The sequence below is a fragment of the Phalacrocorax carbo genome, chromosome 3 (assembly GCF_963921805.1).
Source record: "Phalacrocorax carbo chromosome 3, bPhaCar2.1, whole genome shotgun sequence".
Classification (NCBI taxonomy): Eukaryota; Metazoa; Chordata; class Aves; order Suliformes; family Phalacrocoracidae; genus Phalacrocorax; species Phalacrocorax carbo.
The window spans coordinates 31,610,742-31,628,581 of record NC_087515.1 but is presented as its reverse complement, the minus strand read 5'-3'; the positions used below and the strand labels follow the sequence as shown (position 1 = coordinate 31,628,581).

The 17,840-nt window shown below is 44.6% G+C and overlaps 1 protein-coding gene across 1 annotated transcript in view; it reads right to left on the bottom strand.

Moving 5' to 3' along the window:
• Positions 1 to 608: 608 nt before the first annotated feature.
• Positions 609 to 17,840, bottom strand: part of CAPN13 (calpain 13) — a 42,825-nt gene continuing 25,593 nt past the window's right edge. Inside the window, exons 11-20 of the mRNA XM_064448603.1 lie at positions 16,217 to 16,377; positions 14,611 to 14,647; positions 12,852 to 12,914; positions 11,759 to 11,816; positions 10,664 to 10,731; positions 8,921 to 8,989; positions 7,764 to 7,842; positions 4,723 to 4,839; positions 1,740 to 1,795; positions 609 to 676 (exon numbers count right to left, since the gene is read on the bottom strand). Of these exons, the coding sequence (XP_064304673.1) occupies positions 650 to 676; positions 1,740 to 1,795; positions 4,723 to 4,839; positions 7,764 to 7,842; positions 8,921 to 8,989; positions 10,664 to 10,731; positions 11,759 to 11,816; positions 12,852 to 12,914; positions 14,611 to 14,647; positions 16,217 to 16,377 (735 nt within the window). The 3' untranslated portion in view covers positions 609 to 649. The remainder of the gene's footprint in view (positions 677 to 1,739; positions 1,796 to 4,722; positions 4,840 to 7,763; positions 7,843 to 8,920; positions 8,990 to 10,663; positions 10,732 to 11,758; positions 11,817 to 12,851; positions 12,915 to 14,610; positions 14,648 to 16,216; positions 16,378 to 17,840) is intronic.

Below are 17,840 nucleotides of genomic sequence, written 5' to 3'. Positions count from 1 at the left end.
GAAAAGGCAGAGTTCTTCACTAGAACCAAATAGCAAAATTGGAAATTCCGGGTAAACTTCATGGGAAAAAAGCCCCTCTCCAGGTCTGACATGGAGGGAGCAAATATCAGATGAAACACACAGTAGGGACTGTCATTCAAAGGTAAACTAAATTACATAATTCAGTTGAAAATGTGAGATCAGACTGACCAAGAAACCTAAGTGACTTCATATCCCCACCCTCTACTTGGCTTTACATCTGCTGCAGCTACCTAAGATATGCAGGAGTAACAACATCCCTTAGAAGAAGACAAAAAAGAGATAAATTCTGCTAGTTGATCCATTGAAAATGTATTACCTCAGGTGGGAACAGAGTGCAAGTGGCTAACTTAGCCACTGGTGGTCTAAGCAACTCATAAGGCCATCAGCAATTCACTAGAAAATATTGTCCAAAATCCAATTCCCTTTGCAGGTCCTCTCCAGCCCCACTCATGCTGCAGCTCTCACCTTTTCTCTTTCTCTTAAAACCCACTGTAACCCCAAAGTGACCTTTCTGTAAGGCTCCCACTCATGCTCACTGTGGTGGCTCTAAGGGCACCCACCCCTTTCTTCTCAGCATGTACAGTATTAATGAGATTTCTTACCAGCCACATTGAGCTCTGACATCTCTTTAAGTGTACATGGCAAGAGTCAGCCACTGGAAAATGGAGAAGAAAAGGTGCATTTAGACAGTGATACTACACTAAGTCCTCAGACATATGTCTCAGTACTTTCAAACTATGACACAGTGACTATGATCCTTTTGTCCTGCACAGGATAGTTAAGGGGTTTTGGGACTGCCTTTTTCCCTTATCACAATTCAGACCTACAAACACTTTCCATATGTTGCTTTCCATGATAAATTATTGCAGCAGCTGCAGCAAGAACAATTGCTGGGGAAGGGTGGCACCTGCATGACTGCGAGTGGAAGGGATGGCAGGCTCTGGGAACGTGGTTATCCTACAGACTACCCCGTAAAACAGATTCAGGGCCTCTACTTGGAAACTCTGCTCAGCTCTTGGTGCAACAAAGATTTAATGAACCATGAGCGACTGAACTAACCACAGAGTGTAAACAGGAGCCAGCAAGATTGTAAAAGGGGTTTTTTTAAAAAATATTTTTAAACACTGTATTGTCAAATAACAGTCACCAGACTGATAAAATGCAGCACTCAGGCATATCACTATGGAGCACAGCAGGATTTTTGCTTCAGACTAGCTGATAAAAAGCTTGATGTATCCCCATTTGCCTAGCTATCCTTCAAGCTGTGCTTTTAAGACAAACAGCAGCAGCAAGCATTTGTCTGCTATTTCATTCTTAAAACCATGATGTTTTGCAATTCAGAATTAACAGATGGGGCAGTAAGAAATGACGGCATGGATTTTTTTTTTTTGCCACTTCCTCAAAGTCACTTTGAGCAATGTGTCCAGCAATGGCAGGCTGGCGTCAGTAAGGGAAGGCTCTGTGCTTTGGATGTGGATGGCCACCACTGAGCTGTGCTCATCCTAGTAAGGCTGCTTGACTGGGGCCAGAGAACCCCAGGGAAATACCCCCTGGCTGCCCATTATGCACATCCAGCCAGGCAAGACCCTCACTGTTGGTGTCAGAGGCAAAACCCCAGCAACATATATCACACATCAACTTTGACTTAATCCTCCTGCTAACATACTCAGTGGTCCTGTTTTGGACCTGGAGAGAAGAGAAGGAAGGAACATCCTCACCTCTATTGGCGTCATCGAGATTTGTGATCTGCCTTCTGCTAAGTTTTGAAATGCATCTAGAGGTAGAACAAAGAAAATTGTATTTCATTAAGAGGAAGCAAGGATGCAACACAGACATAATAAGGCTGTGGCAGCTGAGGAGCAGAGCTGCAAACCCTGTGCTGGGATGCTCGGCGTGGCTCAGGTGTCCACACACTGTCCTGCCTAGCCACATCTCATTCCTGTGTACCCCTTCTGGGTTCTGGGTACCCCTTCAGCCTCACCCCCCGGATCACAGCCTGTGAAGGCATCCCAATTGCAGTGCCAGAATTTGGCAAAAGCGTAGGGACAGGCAGTGCTCAGTGTGACTGCTTTCGTCTATTCTCATAATCTGTTTCAATAGTAGCTCCCGCCTGCAGACTGACAGAATGGCGAACTAATGAAACACATCTTCCCACAGGGAAACTTTCTGTTGGTCCTTTTCCATCCTCCCTGGCAGTGAGTGATCACAGTGTGCCCTAAAGAAAGCGATTCTCTTGAAGTCATTAGTATGCCTTGCAAGCTTTTTCCAGGGAATATAAATGCAGATGCTGCTGTTATTCAGCTACAGTTTGAAATTAACACTGCTGAAAATTTTCTGACAGACCGCTTTGCCATCAAAAAATTTAAATCCATTCAAATATTGATATTCTATGTGCACATTTATATTGCAGTTTGTCTAGGAGAAATGTTCAAACCCAAGTGTTTGGCTAAAGTCAAAACACAGTATTCTGAGTTCTTTTTATTTATTTTGAAATTAGTTTTCTCCTAGAAATGTGCTGTTATAAACAGTAATAAAAAGTTGAAACAACTTTAAGGATCTCTATCCTTGAATGACACATTTCTCCAGGAGCCTGCTTCCCTCCCTGAATGGAAAAGGCATTGTAAGATCATGAATGTTTTAAAACCCACCTGGCTTTAGACAAAAGCGCAAGGCTGCTGGGAGAGCGTAGGGACGGGGCACAAGGGTGCATTGTTCATCGGCCCCTTAGGAGGCAACCAGAGCTACCTATATGACCTAGAGCAGAGAGAAGGCAGGGAGGAAAGCTAACATGATGAAGCACATCCAGCCTATAGTGCTCTGAAGAAAGGCATAGAACAAGGAACTCTCCATGTTACGCCCATCCCCTTGACAAGGTTGTATTTGAAGGGCTGGGCTTGCACCTAGCAGTCTTTCTAGGAACAAACAGCAGTGCTGAAGTTACCTTCTCTGGGCAGAGGTAAGCACCCCTTTACTGCTTCATTAATTCCAGTTAAATAGAGTTTGCAAAGAAGCTGCTGCTTTTGGTTTGGGCCTCATCTCTGGCTATCTTGAAAGGATGAGTAATGATTTATTGGGACAGATTTTATCTTCCCCGCTGTATTCAGATTATCATAAATGTGGACTGCCTTTTATTCCCACTTGGCACCCTTATCCTCTCCTGTAAAAATCTTATTCACAATGATTTGAAAAGTTTGAGAAATGTATTCTGCATTAAACCCTCTGTAAAGTGATAACTGAAAGACTTGAGAGCAGTTTAAGATACTCATTACAGACAGCAATGAAACTTTTAGAGATTCCTTTCCACATGGATGTAAAGGAGCTGTCTTTACACTGGAACTTAAAATGTAAGAGGATATTTTTTAAGATGAAAAAAAATGCCATGGTACTAATTTAGGCATAAGAATTTTCATCTACAGCAAGTGACATGCATAATCACAAAAAATGGTGTTTACAAGTCGTCTGTTTTTTAATGAAAACATTAAAATCAGGAGACACTCTTTCTGAGCTGCTTCTGCTGTATTCCTTTGAAATGGGATTTTAGGCAGTGTCATCCAGGTGGATCCGCTGACCACTATTGGCCCATAAAACATCAGCGGTAAAAACACAGGGACAAAAAATGAACACTCATTTCCATGTGCTGTTGAAACCCAGCTCATTGTAAAGATGAACTAAATTGTTGTAGCAACGTTCTAGCATGTGGATCACAATTGCTGGCTTTGTTTAATGACCAGTATTTCCAGTCAAAATACTTAGTAAAAATTATGCTTTAGTAAAACAGAATTGCATTGACTTTCAGGCAAAGGTCTCCTTGCAACTGTCAGACAATAGCTGGACACAAGACAGGGCATGGGTTTGTTTTCCACGTAGAAGGATCTCAGACCTTCTCCTTCCCCCCAAAAAGTGGGAGAACTTCATTGAAGTTGGTGGGAACATCTCTCCAGTAAAAAGCAAAACAAAACACCTCCCTTGCTGTGGTTCAGACTTCTCCAAATTTTAACAGAAAGAGAAAGCCTTCCCCTAGAGATGACTTGCCACTTTCCTCTTCCTGGCTGTGCATGCATGTAGTCTCCCCTTCGTGGTACCAGCAATGCTCCACACCACCCTGGAGGAAGCTCTGCTGTGGACCAGGATGCTCAAGCTTATGTGGAAGGGTGCTAGCACAAGGACACATCTTGTTTTTATAAAATGAGTCTTAGTGCATAGGGACTTTAGGGACAAGCCTGCAGAGGCCAGGCTAAATTCATGCAGCAAAAAAGGATTGGCAGCTGAAGAAGCTCTGGATATACATTACCATTGCTCCTCAGCAGGGAAAAACACAGGGCAGTGTGGTGCCACTGCAGCCCACAGGCGCTCTGATGAGCTGTGATGGGAAACTGGGGGCTGACTGTCCTTCTGGACCCTTTCAGTGAAGGCATCACTGTATTCCCAGCTGCTGCTTTCTTCCAGCACTAAGCTTGCTCCTGTGGGCAGGAGGCAAATCTTGTTCTGGCAAACAGGCTGCCCAAAGGGATGCCTGGACCATGCCTGGACTTTGGGTGGGTTTGGTACTTCCAAGCTATGCTGTTAGACACATATTTTCATGTCTAGCAGCATGTCCCTTGCCTCCTGCCACTGCCCTCAGTCTGGCTTTGCAAGCTCCCCTGGGAAGGACCCTGCTGCCACGTCCCCCGCCCTGCCCCAGGCCCCGGCACCAAGACTCACGGGTCATGGTTTCAAGGCGCAGCATGCAGCACACAAAGTCAGAGAAGCCAATTCTTCTGGCAGCATCACCGTACCGCAGGGTCATCAGGAGCAGCAGGTACTCATTAGTGGCCAGACCTGCAAAGGAAAGAGGAACAGCACCACTGTGGGCTCACTGCAGGACCACGGACTGGCTCTGCTGGCCTTGTGCACCCTGCAAAGAAGCTGGGGATCTCCCTCAGCCCCCCACCCTGTCATGCTGGGTCTCCTCTGCATCCCTGGATGGAAGCTTACTTGTCTTTCCCCCAGGTTTGTGTGTAAGATTTGGGGTAGACTGATGGAAAGAATCAAAGTCCATTTAGTCAATTACTTGACTTAGGTCAGCAAGCAGAAAACATAGAGCTAACTAATCTAGTGTTATCTTGCTTTGCCTTTTTAGCTTTTATTTTCTATATGAAAGGGTGATTTTCTTTGGCTCATAACTGTTAAAGTCTGAGCATAACATTTATAATACCACTGGCGCTTTCTGCTAAACAGGGAGATACCGCACACTCATGCTATTATGCAGTATAGCATGCCTGGGATGCTTAATTTTTACATTTTCTCTTCTATTAGAAAATGGTGAAGGGTGCATTTCTTTTTTATTAGCTGATTATTCAGGATTTGTGTCACAGTCTGTTTGGGTGGAAATTGGTATTCAGTTGAATGAACAAAAATTGCCTTTTAGAATGATTCTTTTATTAGTTAAATAAAACTACCCTAAGTATGCTGGCTACATAAGAGAAATTATTTAAATATATTTTGCACTAAAAGCTGATTTGCTAAACAAAAGAGGAAATTTTCTGCAGAGTGCTGGACTGACAGCTTTAGTTTAATGCATTCTGTAGACTTCAGAAAAGTCTCATTTGCTCACTCCTAGTTTTTCGTGGCTCAGCTGGAAGAGAAGTAGCTTTCCTGCTTTTTCAACCAGCTCTAAACTTTTCTGGTTTAAGTGAACTTATCATGGAGCCAAATTAGTTGAATAAGTAGAAAAGAAGGAAACTATTTCTCTACACCTGTCTAAGGGGAGATACAGCCGTCAGAAGTGGGTTAGTATGTCGACAAACTCTGATTGCATGAACCTAGTTGGAGAAGGTCTCCAGCAGGAAGCAGACACACAATGCTGAATATTTAGATAATGGAAATCCATTTGGGTTTAAAATACATTTCAAATTAAGATAAACCCAATTTTACATTGGGTTTTTTTCCTAGAAGAAAGCGTTAGTAATTAAAAAAATCTAATTAATGAAACTTCTTCTTTGATTCTGGTTTTAAACCACCTCTAAGGACCACTGTAGTAGTGAGCAATGAAGCTGATCTAATTTTTAATCTTTTGAAGGCGGTGGGAATTCAGTCAAGCTCTCTCTGGACAGCAAACTCCAGCAAGCATTGCAGTGCTGCTTATGAGATGCTATAATCATGTCTTACACTAGTAAAACATCAACAATTTGGCATGGTCAGTCTGGGATATACTTGCTCTGAAATATTCTCACCTGGCAATGTCTCTCAATTAACCTCATCAACAAGACTGAAGTGTCAGTCCTCTCTGTTCCCGAAACATTTCAGTTATGACCTGTTGCTTATTTGTAAGGTTACTTCCCACACCTCTTGTCTGCTGGATTCCTCACTCTGGTTTTAGTCAAGCTTTAAAATACAGACTTCATGCTTCTCTATATTTTTTAAAATTCTTTTGGTATTTTTAATATTGCCAGTGAGGAGTTCATAAATACTCCAGACCAATGCTCTCGTGTTTCAGGGCAGCACTGCTATTAATGCAGCCAGCCTGCTTTACCCTGGCAGAAAATTTGACCTGTCATTATTACGCTTTGAAACATTAGGATGACAGTGAAAATTAAGCACACACTTCAGTGTTTTGCTGGGGAAAGCTCTGAACGCTTCAGGGAACAGCTGGCTGTGAGCTGTATTTAGATACATTAGTGCCATTCCCAGAGGTAGCACCAACCTCCCAAACACTTTCTGAGGCTGTCCACTCTGTCCTGCTTTAAAACCAGGACAGGGATCATCCTAATGCAAAGCCAGATTCAAATGCAGCTGTCTGGCTCAGAAGTAGGCAAGAATGAGCTTATAATTTTCTTTTTTCCCACAGCTAGGAACTGCTCATAACCTATCATGTATTGAATCTGCCATTTAATAGTGCCTTTTTATCTCTTCAAATAGCTGCACTGTTTCGGCTGCCAGGACTTCTCAACATACAATTTTCCTCCCAGTTTTACACTTTAGCGCCTTTCTTGTAGAATGGACCTGGCAGCTTCTCCTTTGACATTTGGCACACTAGTGCTGCACTCCTCAGGAAGATGCTAATGCTCTGCCCACCTCTCAGCGACAAAATATTACATGTATATCCCCTGATCTGATGGCTTCCATGGATAGCACTTCTGCACAAGGTTCCTCCTAGGGACAACATGACTCCAGCTCCAGGTAGCCAAATGGAAACTCCTCTACTGTATGCTTGCTGTCTCAGAGCTCTATTTCATGCACAAAGTTTCCAGAGAAATGACCCAGCTAAAATGCTTCTCCTGTGAAGGGATGCCATGCATTTGCTGCAAGTTTCAGCATTCCTGTAGCCAACAGAGGTCAGTGCAAACTAAATAAATGTCTGTCACTGTGGCTTTCCCTCATAGACTTAGTCACTGCGCTGAAGAGAAACTGCAGGAATTGGGGCAAGTGCAAGCATTGACTATTCCTTGCTCCTTTCCTCTGCTGGATGTGTTGTCCATGAGCTAGAGAGACTATGGATAAGCCCGTCTGTAGGTTCTGGCCAAGGCTGTGCTTCTCGGCATCTCTCTTCTGGCTCCCCAGCTGCAGTGCTCCCCTGAAATGAGTGTTCTGTCTCAATGCCCTAAAACAACACAGACCTCTGAGCAGAACTGTGATCTAACTGGCACCTCTATGTAATACCAACTGCTTTCTCCCTGAAGCTCTTTTTTTCATTCCTCTCTCTTTTTCACCCTTTTCTTCACTCCCACAAAGACAAGGGAGCTGCTCAGCACCTATGGACGTACCTGCTGTCTGTATCGCGTTCTTCAGTTCAGACACACCAAGAAACCCAGAATGATTTCTGTCTTCCTTGCTGAAGATATCCTAAAAAACAGTGTAAAGGCAGATTTCAAGCTCATATTAGCATTCCCCAAATTTACTACTACATCTAACTATGTGGGATGCTTTCCCTCCTTAATAAACAGGCTGCAAGGAAGTTCAACAGATGAGATGAGGTGACTATAACAAAGGACACCCATTTCCAGAAGGCTCAGACAGTGTGTTATGGTGTAAGAAATCCCACAGGTTTGGGTGGGTGGAAATGGTTTTGCTCACTCTCTTTGGTTTATGTGTGCAGGTAGCAATGGGAATTCTCACACCACCACTGACAAAAATACATTGTAACATGTGAAATAAGTCAGGAGTCCCTGCATTCCAGAATGGTGTGGGGGTCACCTTTCCTAACACACCGGTGAAACCCCACAAGCTACATTTGAGGTGCTGTCTGTGGGAGGAGCACCATTGCTAGATGGGGAACAGCTACCCCATGTCCTCAGATCATCTCAAGAATGATGAAGCAAAGTAGAGCCCACCAACTTTGAGGCTTCAGGACATCTTCTGTTTCTGCAGCAAGAATGGAGGGAGAAGGACCTGACACAGAGAAAATGCCTGAATTTAGATGGGACCCTAAATACCAAGTTAGTGTCTTTGGTGCTTCCAGACCTAATGGTTATCCTCAAGCAGAGACATTTCTCCCAGATAAACTTTCATTAGACCCTACACATTTCCACTACAAAATGCAGCAATAAGGAAGTGACAGTTTTTAGATTACTCTGTTCAAGAACTCATTTCAGCTTAGAAAGCTTTTAAAAAAATTGCCAGTGGTGGCACACAAACAGAGATTTCCATCAAATTCTGAGCCTAATTGCCCTTCCTACCTTTTCCCACTTTCCCCTCAATATTCCCTGCTCTGGAAAAGCCTCGGCTGCTCATTTGGAGCACTTTACACACACTACTGATTCCTGATCTCTCAACCTTTGCATGAGAGGATGGAAATCCAACCCACTAAGCAAGCAACCTCTGCAAAATTCCGCCCCCCCCCCCCCCGCCAGTGCTTTGATAACACAGAGTATCTGCACCCTGCTGATTAAAAGCCCAAGAGAAGAGAGCAGCCCCCATGTACCATGTACTTAGCGAGACTTTGCCAGAGGATCCTGAACTCCTGTAGTGTGAGCTGTCCATTGGAGTTGAGCTGTGCATTTAGTTAAGAATTAAACAGTTAATGAGAACTAAACCTGGCTGTCTTTGTTCCCAAGGATGCTGCCTTCACATAAAGAAAGACATAAGATGCAGACTCTTCCCTTTGTTACTTTCTGTTGAGAAAGCCAAGAGCTTTTCTGCTTTCAGTTATGCTTACAGTTAAAGTCACCTTCTTTGGCACGTTGTACAGCTGTTCATACCTGTGCTCACAAACAACAAAAGGTTTCATTTATATGGTGGCTTTAACAAGAAGGGAACCTGCAGTGATTGCTTCAGTTGACTTTTAGCCATTGAGCACAGAGGCCCCTGTGGATGAACATGACCCCATGTTCCCTGCCACGCATGCACATTGCCTTGCCTCTGTGCATGAGGCAGCAGAGTATTAGCTCAGCCTGGATCCTCCTGGAGGAACAGGCACTGAAGGAGGCAAGAGCACAAGGAGCGGATCCTGTTGCCTGCCATCAGAAGGCATCAGTAGCCTTTGAGTCACGCATATGCTGCAGGCAAGAAAACCCTTCCCTACCATGAGCTGCAGAAGGCCACAGGTGTCAGCAGACGTCTCCCGCAGATGCTCGAAGGACTATGTCAGTGGACCTTCTCCCCTCCATACACCATCTAGGAGTCCTGGGCAGACATGCAGCACCTCACCTAATGCAGCCAGGATGGCAAAAACTGCCTGAAAGCAAAACTTGTCACCAGTTAAATATAAGCGGACAAGTGCCACTGCCATGAAACCTGACTGAAAAATGCTGATCCTGTCTTTGCAGGCCAGGATAGGTCACACTGTACATGGGTTGTATGCAGTCCAGAGAATGAAAAATCCATCCTGAATTAAAGTAGAGCAGTGGCTTTGTCAGCCTTTTGCACGTGCCATGCATTCACAGCGCCCACTTAGCCCAGGAGAGACTTTGGAAAGGGGGAGAAGTCTCTTTCACTAGCTAGATGCAGAAAGCTGGAAAGAGAGAAGGACTTCTGGTCATTTTTATTCATCCCCTGGCAGTTTGTAAAGGTCTGAAAATGTCTCAAAGTAATTTTGAAGCATGGAAGAAAAGAGACAGTGATCAAGCAAGGGGGAAAAAACACATGGGGGACAATTTATATTTTATCAAGGAGCCCTCTTGTTCTACAATGGCCAGCAATGTATTTCCAGTGTTTTCTTGTCAACAGTAAAAAGTCTGAGTGATCCATCTAAATAGGGAAGGTACACTGGAAATGATGAATAGTCTGCCAGGCAAGTGATTTGGTGATGACAGTGCTTCTCTCCCTAACACCAGCTTTGCTGCTGGTGCTAGCAAGCAGCTCCAGCTGCCATCACAGGTCAGCATGGTTGCAGCTGTGATAGAAAAGCCCATCTATGCCTGAGCTCCGTGCTGCCTCCTCGCTTCAGGCTCTGCCTGGGACCATGCACCCAAGGGTGAAGCTTAGCCAAGCCCTGGGCCCTGCAGAGGTCAAAATGAGAGCAAAGAGTTAGCTGCTAGCAGAAGGTTGACCCTCACCCTTCAGCAGAGCCAGGGCATTCATGGCAAAGTCCTGCAGAGACTCTGGGACAGTTATTTATTGAGGACTGTGGCTAATATTTACTTGCAGGTTCTCACATTGGGATGCTCAGCTCAGCCATAACTCAGGGCAGCACCAAGGAAGTTTATTGCTTCTGCTGAAAGGATACATCCATCAGAGATAAAATGCCTCTGCATGAATCAAAGCTGAATCTTCCTCCCAGGCTGGTCATTTCATCTGCAAGGATAGACAAAACAGCAAGGAATCAGCAAGAGCAAGGGGGGTGACAGAGGCACCAGGTCACCATTCAGAGGGAAGGAGGACACCAGTCTGAAGGCTCACGTAGCTAACAAGCCCCAGATCTGGCTCAGGGTCTTAAACAACAGCAAGGGCTACGTGCCAGACTGAGGTCCACTGAGGGTGTCTGACGTGTCTCAGACAACTACTGCTCTCTTCCCCAAGGACAGGTCCCCTGTTCAGACTTACATGTAGCACAGTCTCTGCCCACCTACATGCTCTGATAGAAACTATTCTCTCTTGAAGTAAGGATAAGGGAAATGACAGTGACAAGAAAGGCCATTTATGCTGATTAGTGAGTCCTAGGAGCATTTTGAGTCTTGTGCATGATTGAGTTGGTTCGAGCTCTCCAGCTGTGCCCCTGTCTCATGCTATTTTCAAGGTGGGCAGGTTAAGAAAGGTGGAAAATGCCGAATGCCAGCAGAGGAACAATGCAGGCCAGGGCTGAACTGAGAGAAATCAGGTGACAGTGAGGAGAGAGGGAGGCACAGCTTCCTGGGGAGCTCATTGGTGTAGCCCAGCCAGGGACTGGGTTGCTGCTGTAATTGGTGGGGCACAAGGAGCTCATGGGGGCTGTAGGGAGATCCAGAAGAAGGACAGCATGGGGCAGGGTAGGTCTGCAGGGCAGAAGCTATCCCACAGCAGAACTGGGAGGGGAAGGTAAAAATTGGCTGTCAACAGATGCACAGCTTTGCTGGCAGCCATGCATTAAAGAACCTGTTAGCAGCTGGTCTGGGTTGCATCGCCTTCTTCATGTGAACATTACTTTGATTAAAAAAAAAAAAAATAAAACCAAACTGCTCCAAAGGAAGCCTGGTGGAGGCACTTCTCATTCTTCAAGGTCCAATAGTGCAGTAAGCCACACTGAGGGTTTTTTGAGGACCATCAGGACACCACTAAATCCTCTGTCTAGTTTACACTAGACAGAGAAGCACCAAAAACATTAGCTGAGTTGTAAAAGCTTTACCTTGCAGGATCACTTCATTAAGGAGTTTTTGCAGCTGTGAGGCATCAATAGCTGAGCCCTAATGCAGAATAAAATACAATGAAAGATCTGTAAGCATAAAGTTTTCTCCTGTGCCACTTTTGCCCCAAAATTCTTTACTCACACACTGTGGCAACTAAGAAGGACTTCTGCTTGTACCAGAGAAGCAGCAGTACCCCATGGGAGCATAGCAAAGCCCACCATGCTGCTGGACCACTCTTTGTCCTTCCCTACAAGAGTCTGCAGGGGAGTTACAGGCACTCTCCATCACTGTGGGGTATTTCCAGCAGTGATGGGAACTTTGCTGACTTCATCAGCCCCTAACTGGAGAGCTGCCAAGGGGCAGGCACAGCAGACAGCCAGGTGAGTGGGCTGGGAGCACAGGCACTGCAGCCTGCTTCCCTCTGAGCCACCCAACCCATCAGTGAACCTGACTGCCTCTGTCCTGAGACACTCCCAGGTCATTCAGCATGACGGCTCATGTTCATTTTCACCTTCATGCATTGATATAACTATTAGTTGCAAGAGGTCCATTGTCAAAGACTTTTGGTAGCGATTTTTTTCCCTCTTGACTAAGTTAAGGGGTTCTTTATAACAGTTTATTAAACCATTAAAACCATCTCCTGTGAACACGCAGAGTTTCACTCTGAAAAAGCAGGAATCAATTACTCAAATGCTGACTGATGTCTGGTTTCCAAATGTTGTGAAGGCAAATGGAAAATTATGCTGATGAGAGGGGGAAATACCCAAGGCTTTCTAATTGCTTTCAGTAAATAAACAAACTAAAGCTAAAAAAAATTACACATGCAAGCCCATCACCAGCACAACCACAAATCTCCAGTCCTCCTCTGATATATGGGGCTGGCCAATCTATCCCAGCTGAATGTCTCATTTTTCTGGGGCTTTTGGCAGGTCAATCAATACTGTTTTCAGGATATCCACTCGAGGATGGAGCTACATTTCCAAAAAATGTTTTTCTAAATATATTTGTATCAACATTGGAGATCAGTTTCTCTTTTTGCAAGCCACATGCTTTTTTTAGTTATTTTTCAGCAAGATGTTTTAGATAGGATACCTGCTTAGCGTATCTTAGGAAGACAGCCTTATAGGAGCTGTCCTGGTTCTGTCTTGGAACATCCTGCATCAAAGACAAAGTATGCACATAAATAACTCAGTTACGAAACAACTGGAGGCAGAAGCCTGCAGATCCAAACAGCACTTTAAACAGAGCAGGGAATGTACAGTACAGTCTGCAGTTTTAACACCCCAAAAGTAAAGTGGACTGGGAGCGAGAAAGAGATACTGCAGTGAAGGAAGAAGCACAGTTTGGATGTTATCACTTAGTACAACAAGGAAGGAGGAGCTCAGGGCCTGAGGAAGACAACTGAACAAATCCAGGGTGGAGTTCAGCAAGTCAATATGTGAATATAGACATCCAAAGCCTGATCCTTATTGATGGACCTTGGTTGAAACCACTGGCTAAGGGCATGTGAAGATTCATGTAAATCAAGAAAATAGAGCAGGAGTTGACTTTTCCCTTCTCTCGTACCTTCTCAATCCCAAGGCAGGCTTGACTGCACCTGAGTAATTGCAATTCAGTGGTTAAGTGATTTTTTTTAACCCTCCAGTGAGGAGATCCACCAGGCACTAAGGAGAACTATCCTTAACAGTATAAAGTTTGCCAAAAAAAATCTAAGCCTAAGCCCTAGCGCCTTCAACTCTGTGTGAGATAATTCACACCAGTGAAGCCCAAATACCTGAACAAGACCAGAAAGTGTGGGTACCATAATTTGTCAAAGTCAAAACATTGGCTAATGACAACAGCCAAGTAAACTGACAGCTTGTCAGTGGAAAGAGATAGTAAGCCACCATGTATACCACCCCTCTAATGGGGCTTAATTGCAGGCTGGAAAATTAATAATGAGGAAAGGACTCTGTTTTCTGTTCTCCTGAAGCAGCTTTACACCTTTGGCTTCAAAGACCTGCACTGAGTTTGCACTGCTATAAATAACCTCTCAGCAGCAGGGTTTTGCAAGCAACTAGTGAGACAGCAGCATGGACTGGACCAGCTCTGGCAATTTGCACAGTTCACAGTGAGGAAGTCCAGCAAAAGATTATAGCTGGGCTAGACAGGCTGAAATGTAGGTTGAACTAGAGGTGCAACCAGTTTAGAAGTGTAATTTCCCTTATGTCTGTAAAGATATCCTGATGAAAACCAGAAGAAATCTGCTTTGGGTCTCACCTCTATGGACCTCTGTGCTTTATAGGGTGCAAGTGCTTAAATGAAGCCGTTCCCACAGGGAAGGTATATATGACACCGTCCTCAGGTGTGAGGTCTTTTCAAAATAGGTCAAACCCAAGCTGTGACTTTTTCATCAAAGTTTCCCCCTCTCTCCTCCTTAGATACATACCCATTTTACAGACATTTCAAGAATTCAGTGTCTTTGAAATGGTCTCCCTCCCTGCTGTATTTGACTGATCAAAGTGTTGAAGGTGGTGAGATGAAAAGGGCAAATGGACAGGCTGACAGAGGGACATGTTTCCTTCAAAGATCAGTCTTTGAAAGAGGCATGTGAAGAGGAAAGGCTTCTTTGCCACTCCCATCTCTCCAGAGAGGTACCCCAGACTGGTCACCTGCTCTCCCAGCAACATTGCAGGGTGCTAGAGTCGAACTCTGGGACAGGTACCAGGTGGTGAAAGGAGAGAAAAGCAGAGTGGTGTCTGGTATGTAGGGAAGGAAGAAGAGAAGTCAGTAAGGTGGCTACCAAATGGTCAGCTCCCTGGGAACAATTCACCATTACCATATCTACATCAGTTTTCATCCAGACTCTTACCATTGGCAGCAATGGCCTGGGCAAGGAGTTTGAGTTCCTAGAAAAGAGGTACAGGAGTCAAACTAGGGGAGAACAAGACTTTTCAGAGCATTGTTTTGCAGATGTGGCAGAAGACAGGCACCAAAAGGAGCACTCACCCAGCCTGCAGACCCCCGAGATGCCCAGCACCCACACCTCCCAGCCTGTCCCAGTTCAGTCAAGCCTGTTGCACCAGTCCTCAGTCTCCCTGTGCAAGCAGACATGAGCAGGTCTGAGTCTTTGGCTGCTCTGGGGTGACAGCCTTCCCTGAGCTGGCCCTGCTGGCACCAGCAGCAGCGAAAGGGTAACTTATCTCACTCTGAGCATGCCAGGACTAACCTCACCACAGAGAAGACAGACCTGTCTGCCTTGAGCCACATAAAATTTTCACCTGCCTTCCCTTTGCCTAGTTTAATAGTCAGGAATAAAAATAGCAGCTGGGCTATTAAAAGGCAACATCTTTTAAATGTCTGCGTACTGCCTGAAATTGAGCTGGGGTCACCATTGCTTCTGAGACTCACTTAGTAGCAATATTCAATACCTGAGTTTTGCTTTTGGTAGAGAAATTAGGCAAGCCAGGTGCTATTTTTATAGCATCTGGGCTACTATATACTTGAGTGCTGCAGAGATCCACAGGAAGGGGATCCCCACACCTGGTCTAGCTCAGGAAGGTATGTGAGGGTCACGGGCTCTCTTGGAAAGACCTACCTCCCAAGGCTGAGCGCTCTTGTGCATGACTCATCAGGCTGAAGGCAGTCCAGCCCAGAGGAAAGACTTCTTATGTTTGTTTTCCGTAACTAAGGAGTTGCCTTAGTCAGTTCTGGGCTATTTTTGCCAGGGGCCAAAGCCTAAAAAGCAAGCTCACTCTAAGATACGGGCCTACAAGGTAAGAGCTGCAATCACCTCCACTGTAAAGCTTGCTGAAGGAATGCCATGGTGCATCTGATGCTTGAGGATCATTAGGTAAGGCCACATGCTGGACCTTGCTCTTTACGTAAAGCACACCCAGATATTTATGTGAAAATGTGATAATATCTGCCTTTGCATGAACTAAGATACCATTTTTCCACCAAACTTATCTTCAAGGCCCCTCTCATACCCACAGAGAGCCCGACCAGCCTGTCTATGAGATGGCTGGGTGAAAGGATCAAGGCCTTTCACTGCTCTTTTCTTCTTTAGGTCACAGTCTGAGCAGAATGGGACCTGATCCATCTGGATCCAGCCGGCACAGCATAAGCAACTACATAACAGCTGTTAAGAAAAACAAGCTCTCAGTCCTCCTTTCAGTAAAGAGAGATTTCCCCACAGTCACAGGGCAGGGGACATATCTCAAAATTTTTGCTCGCTTGTGTGACTTTGTACCAAACCTGAGACCCTTGGTGGCTGCAGATGAGCTATTGCCCTGTTCTGCAGTGGTCACCCCTATGTATCTGACTATACCTCTGACCCCGCTCAACATGGTGCGTAACACTCGGCTGTGTCTTCCCAACACAATTCTAGAGTATGTTAAAAACAAACTGCCACATTAGTTATCTTGACATTAAATTGTTAAATCCTGTCACACTGTAAGGAATACTTATCATCTTACTCATTGTAGTCTTGATTCTTTATGAATATTCGTAAGAGAAATTCAAATTCTTGGTCTTCTGTTGTAGCAGGAATGACAGCATAGGTTCCTGGGTTCAAAATAAAGTAGTCGGTCACATCTCGAGCCAGGGAAAAATATTGTTTCAGAATCTTGGAGTTGTTCTGAAAGAAAAATATAGCTGGCTATATCCCCTCCATGTCAGGAACCAAGGTAAATCAGCAAGTTCACCCACAGCAGCCTCACATTCCCACAGCTCTCTAAATATACGCTGCATCTAACATGCCTTAATATCCCCAGTGGCATGAAAATCCCATCTAGGCGACAGACCGTGTTCGAGGACACATCAAAAATGCACCAGGGTGGAAGAATCAAAAGAAACAGAAGGAAAAATGAATGTAAGTGGATTTGAAGAGAATTTCAATTAACATTAAGCAGACTGGAATTCACAAAGGAATCAAAGAGGAATACTCTTACTAAAACTTCTCTGAGACCTAGCGTGACTCAGCGCTCAGAGAGCTCACTAAGCATCTCACCCAGATGACAATGCTTCAAGAATCACAACTCAAACCTTCCTGCAAGTGTCACAAGAAAACAGAATTTCTGATTTTTCTTCTGTAACACCAGTATTTTCGCTGAGATGAAACAAATATAATGCAATAGCTATTACTATGATGACATGTAAAGATAGCATAATAAAAAACCCTTACTAAACATATTCCCCAAAATACATCCGCGTGCATAAATTCCATTTAGAATGGTTATACGGCGTGGCAGAGTTATTTATGAGCCATGCCATTGGGAGAAAATAACATAAGTCTGCTATTCTGGGAGGGGAAAAAAAAAAAGATGACTACTGTTACAGACGGCTGGGAGGTATGTAGACTGCCAAGTATTATGGGTCGGATCTTGAGGAGATAGGAATGGGCAGTACTGTAAAGAAATAAATGGTGTAATCCTTTTTTTACTTTTAGGTCTCATTCCACATTCCTTCCGGTAAAAAGCAGAAGCAGATTAATATCTCAAACAAGTCAAAACCGGTGTGAGATAAGAATCAGCTTTTATACATTGCTCAGCTCTATCACACAACATTAAACTTCCCTCACAGCCATGTATTAGTGCTCCACATCTATATTTAATCAAAGGCTTCCTAGAGCTATCAGATATGTCCATTCTGGTTTGCATCCTTGCCTGCACTGCATTCCCCTCTCATCCTGCCAAGGGATAATACCCTTTTTATTTCATAGCAACAATTTGATGCATCTCAAAAGGTACTGAACAGTGAATGGTGCTGCTAATGAATAATGGCAGTGAAAGCAGTTGAGGGAGGAAGAGTGAGGCCACATGAATCTCAGCAATTGCACTCTCCTTGCACAAAGAAAACCCCTTGTAAACTTTTATGCAAAGATGCCACCTCTGATTGCCCTCAAGCACTGAGGCTAGATGCTTGGAAATAAACCAAGGGAATAGCACTGTACACATATCCTTGTTTTAGCTCCTGGACTTAGCTGTTGCTGCTACTAGGGCAGGATGCTAGGCTGGCTGTGAGCAGCTGGTAGACCAGCTCTCACGTTAAAATACTTAGGTTGTATCTGTGGGGGAATATTTTCTGTATAATGGGCTGTGT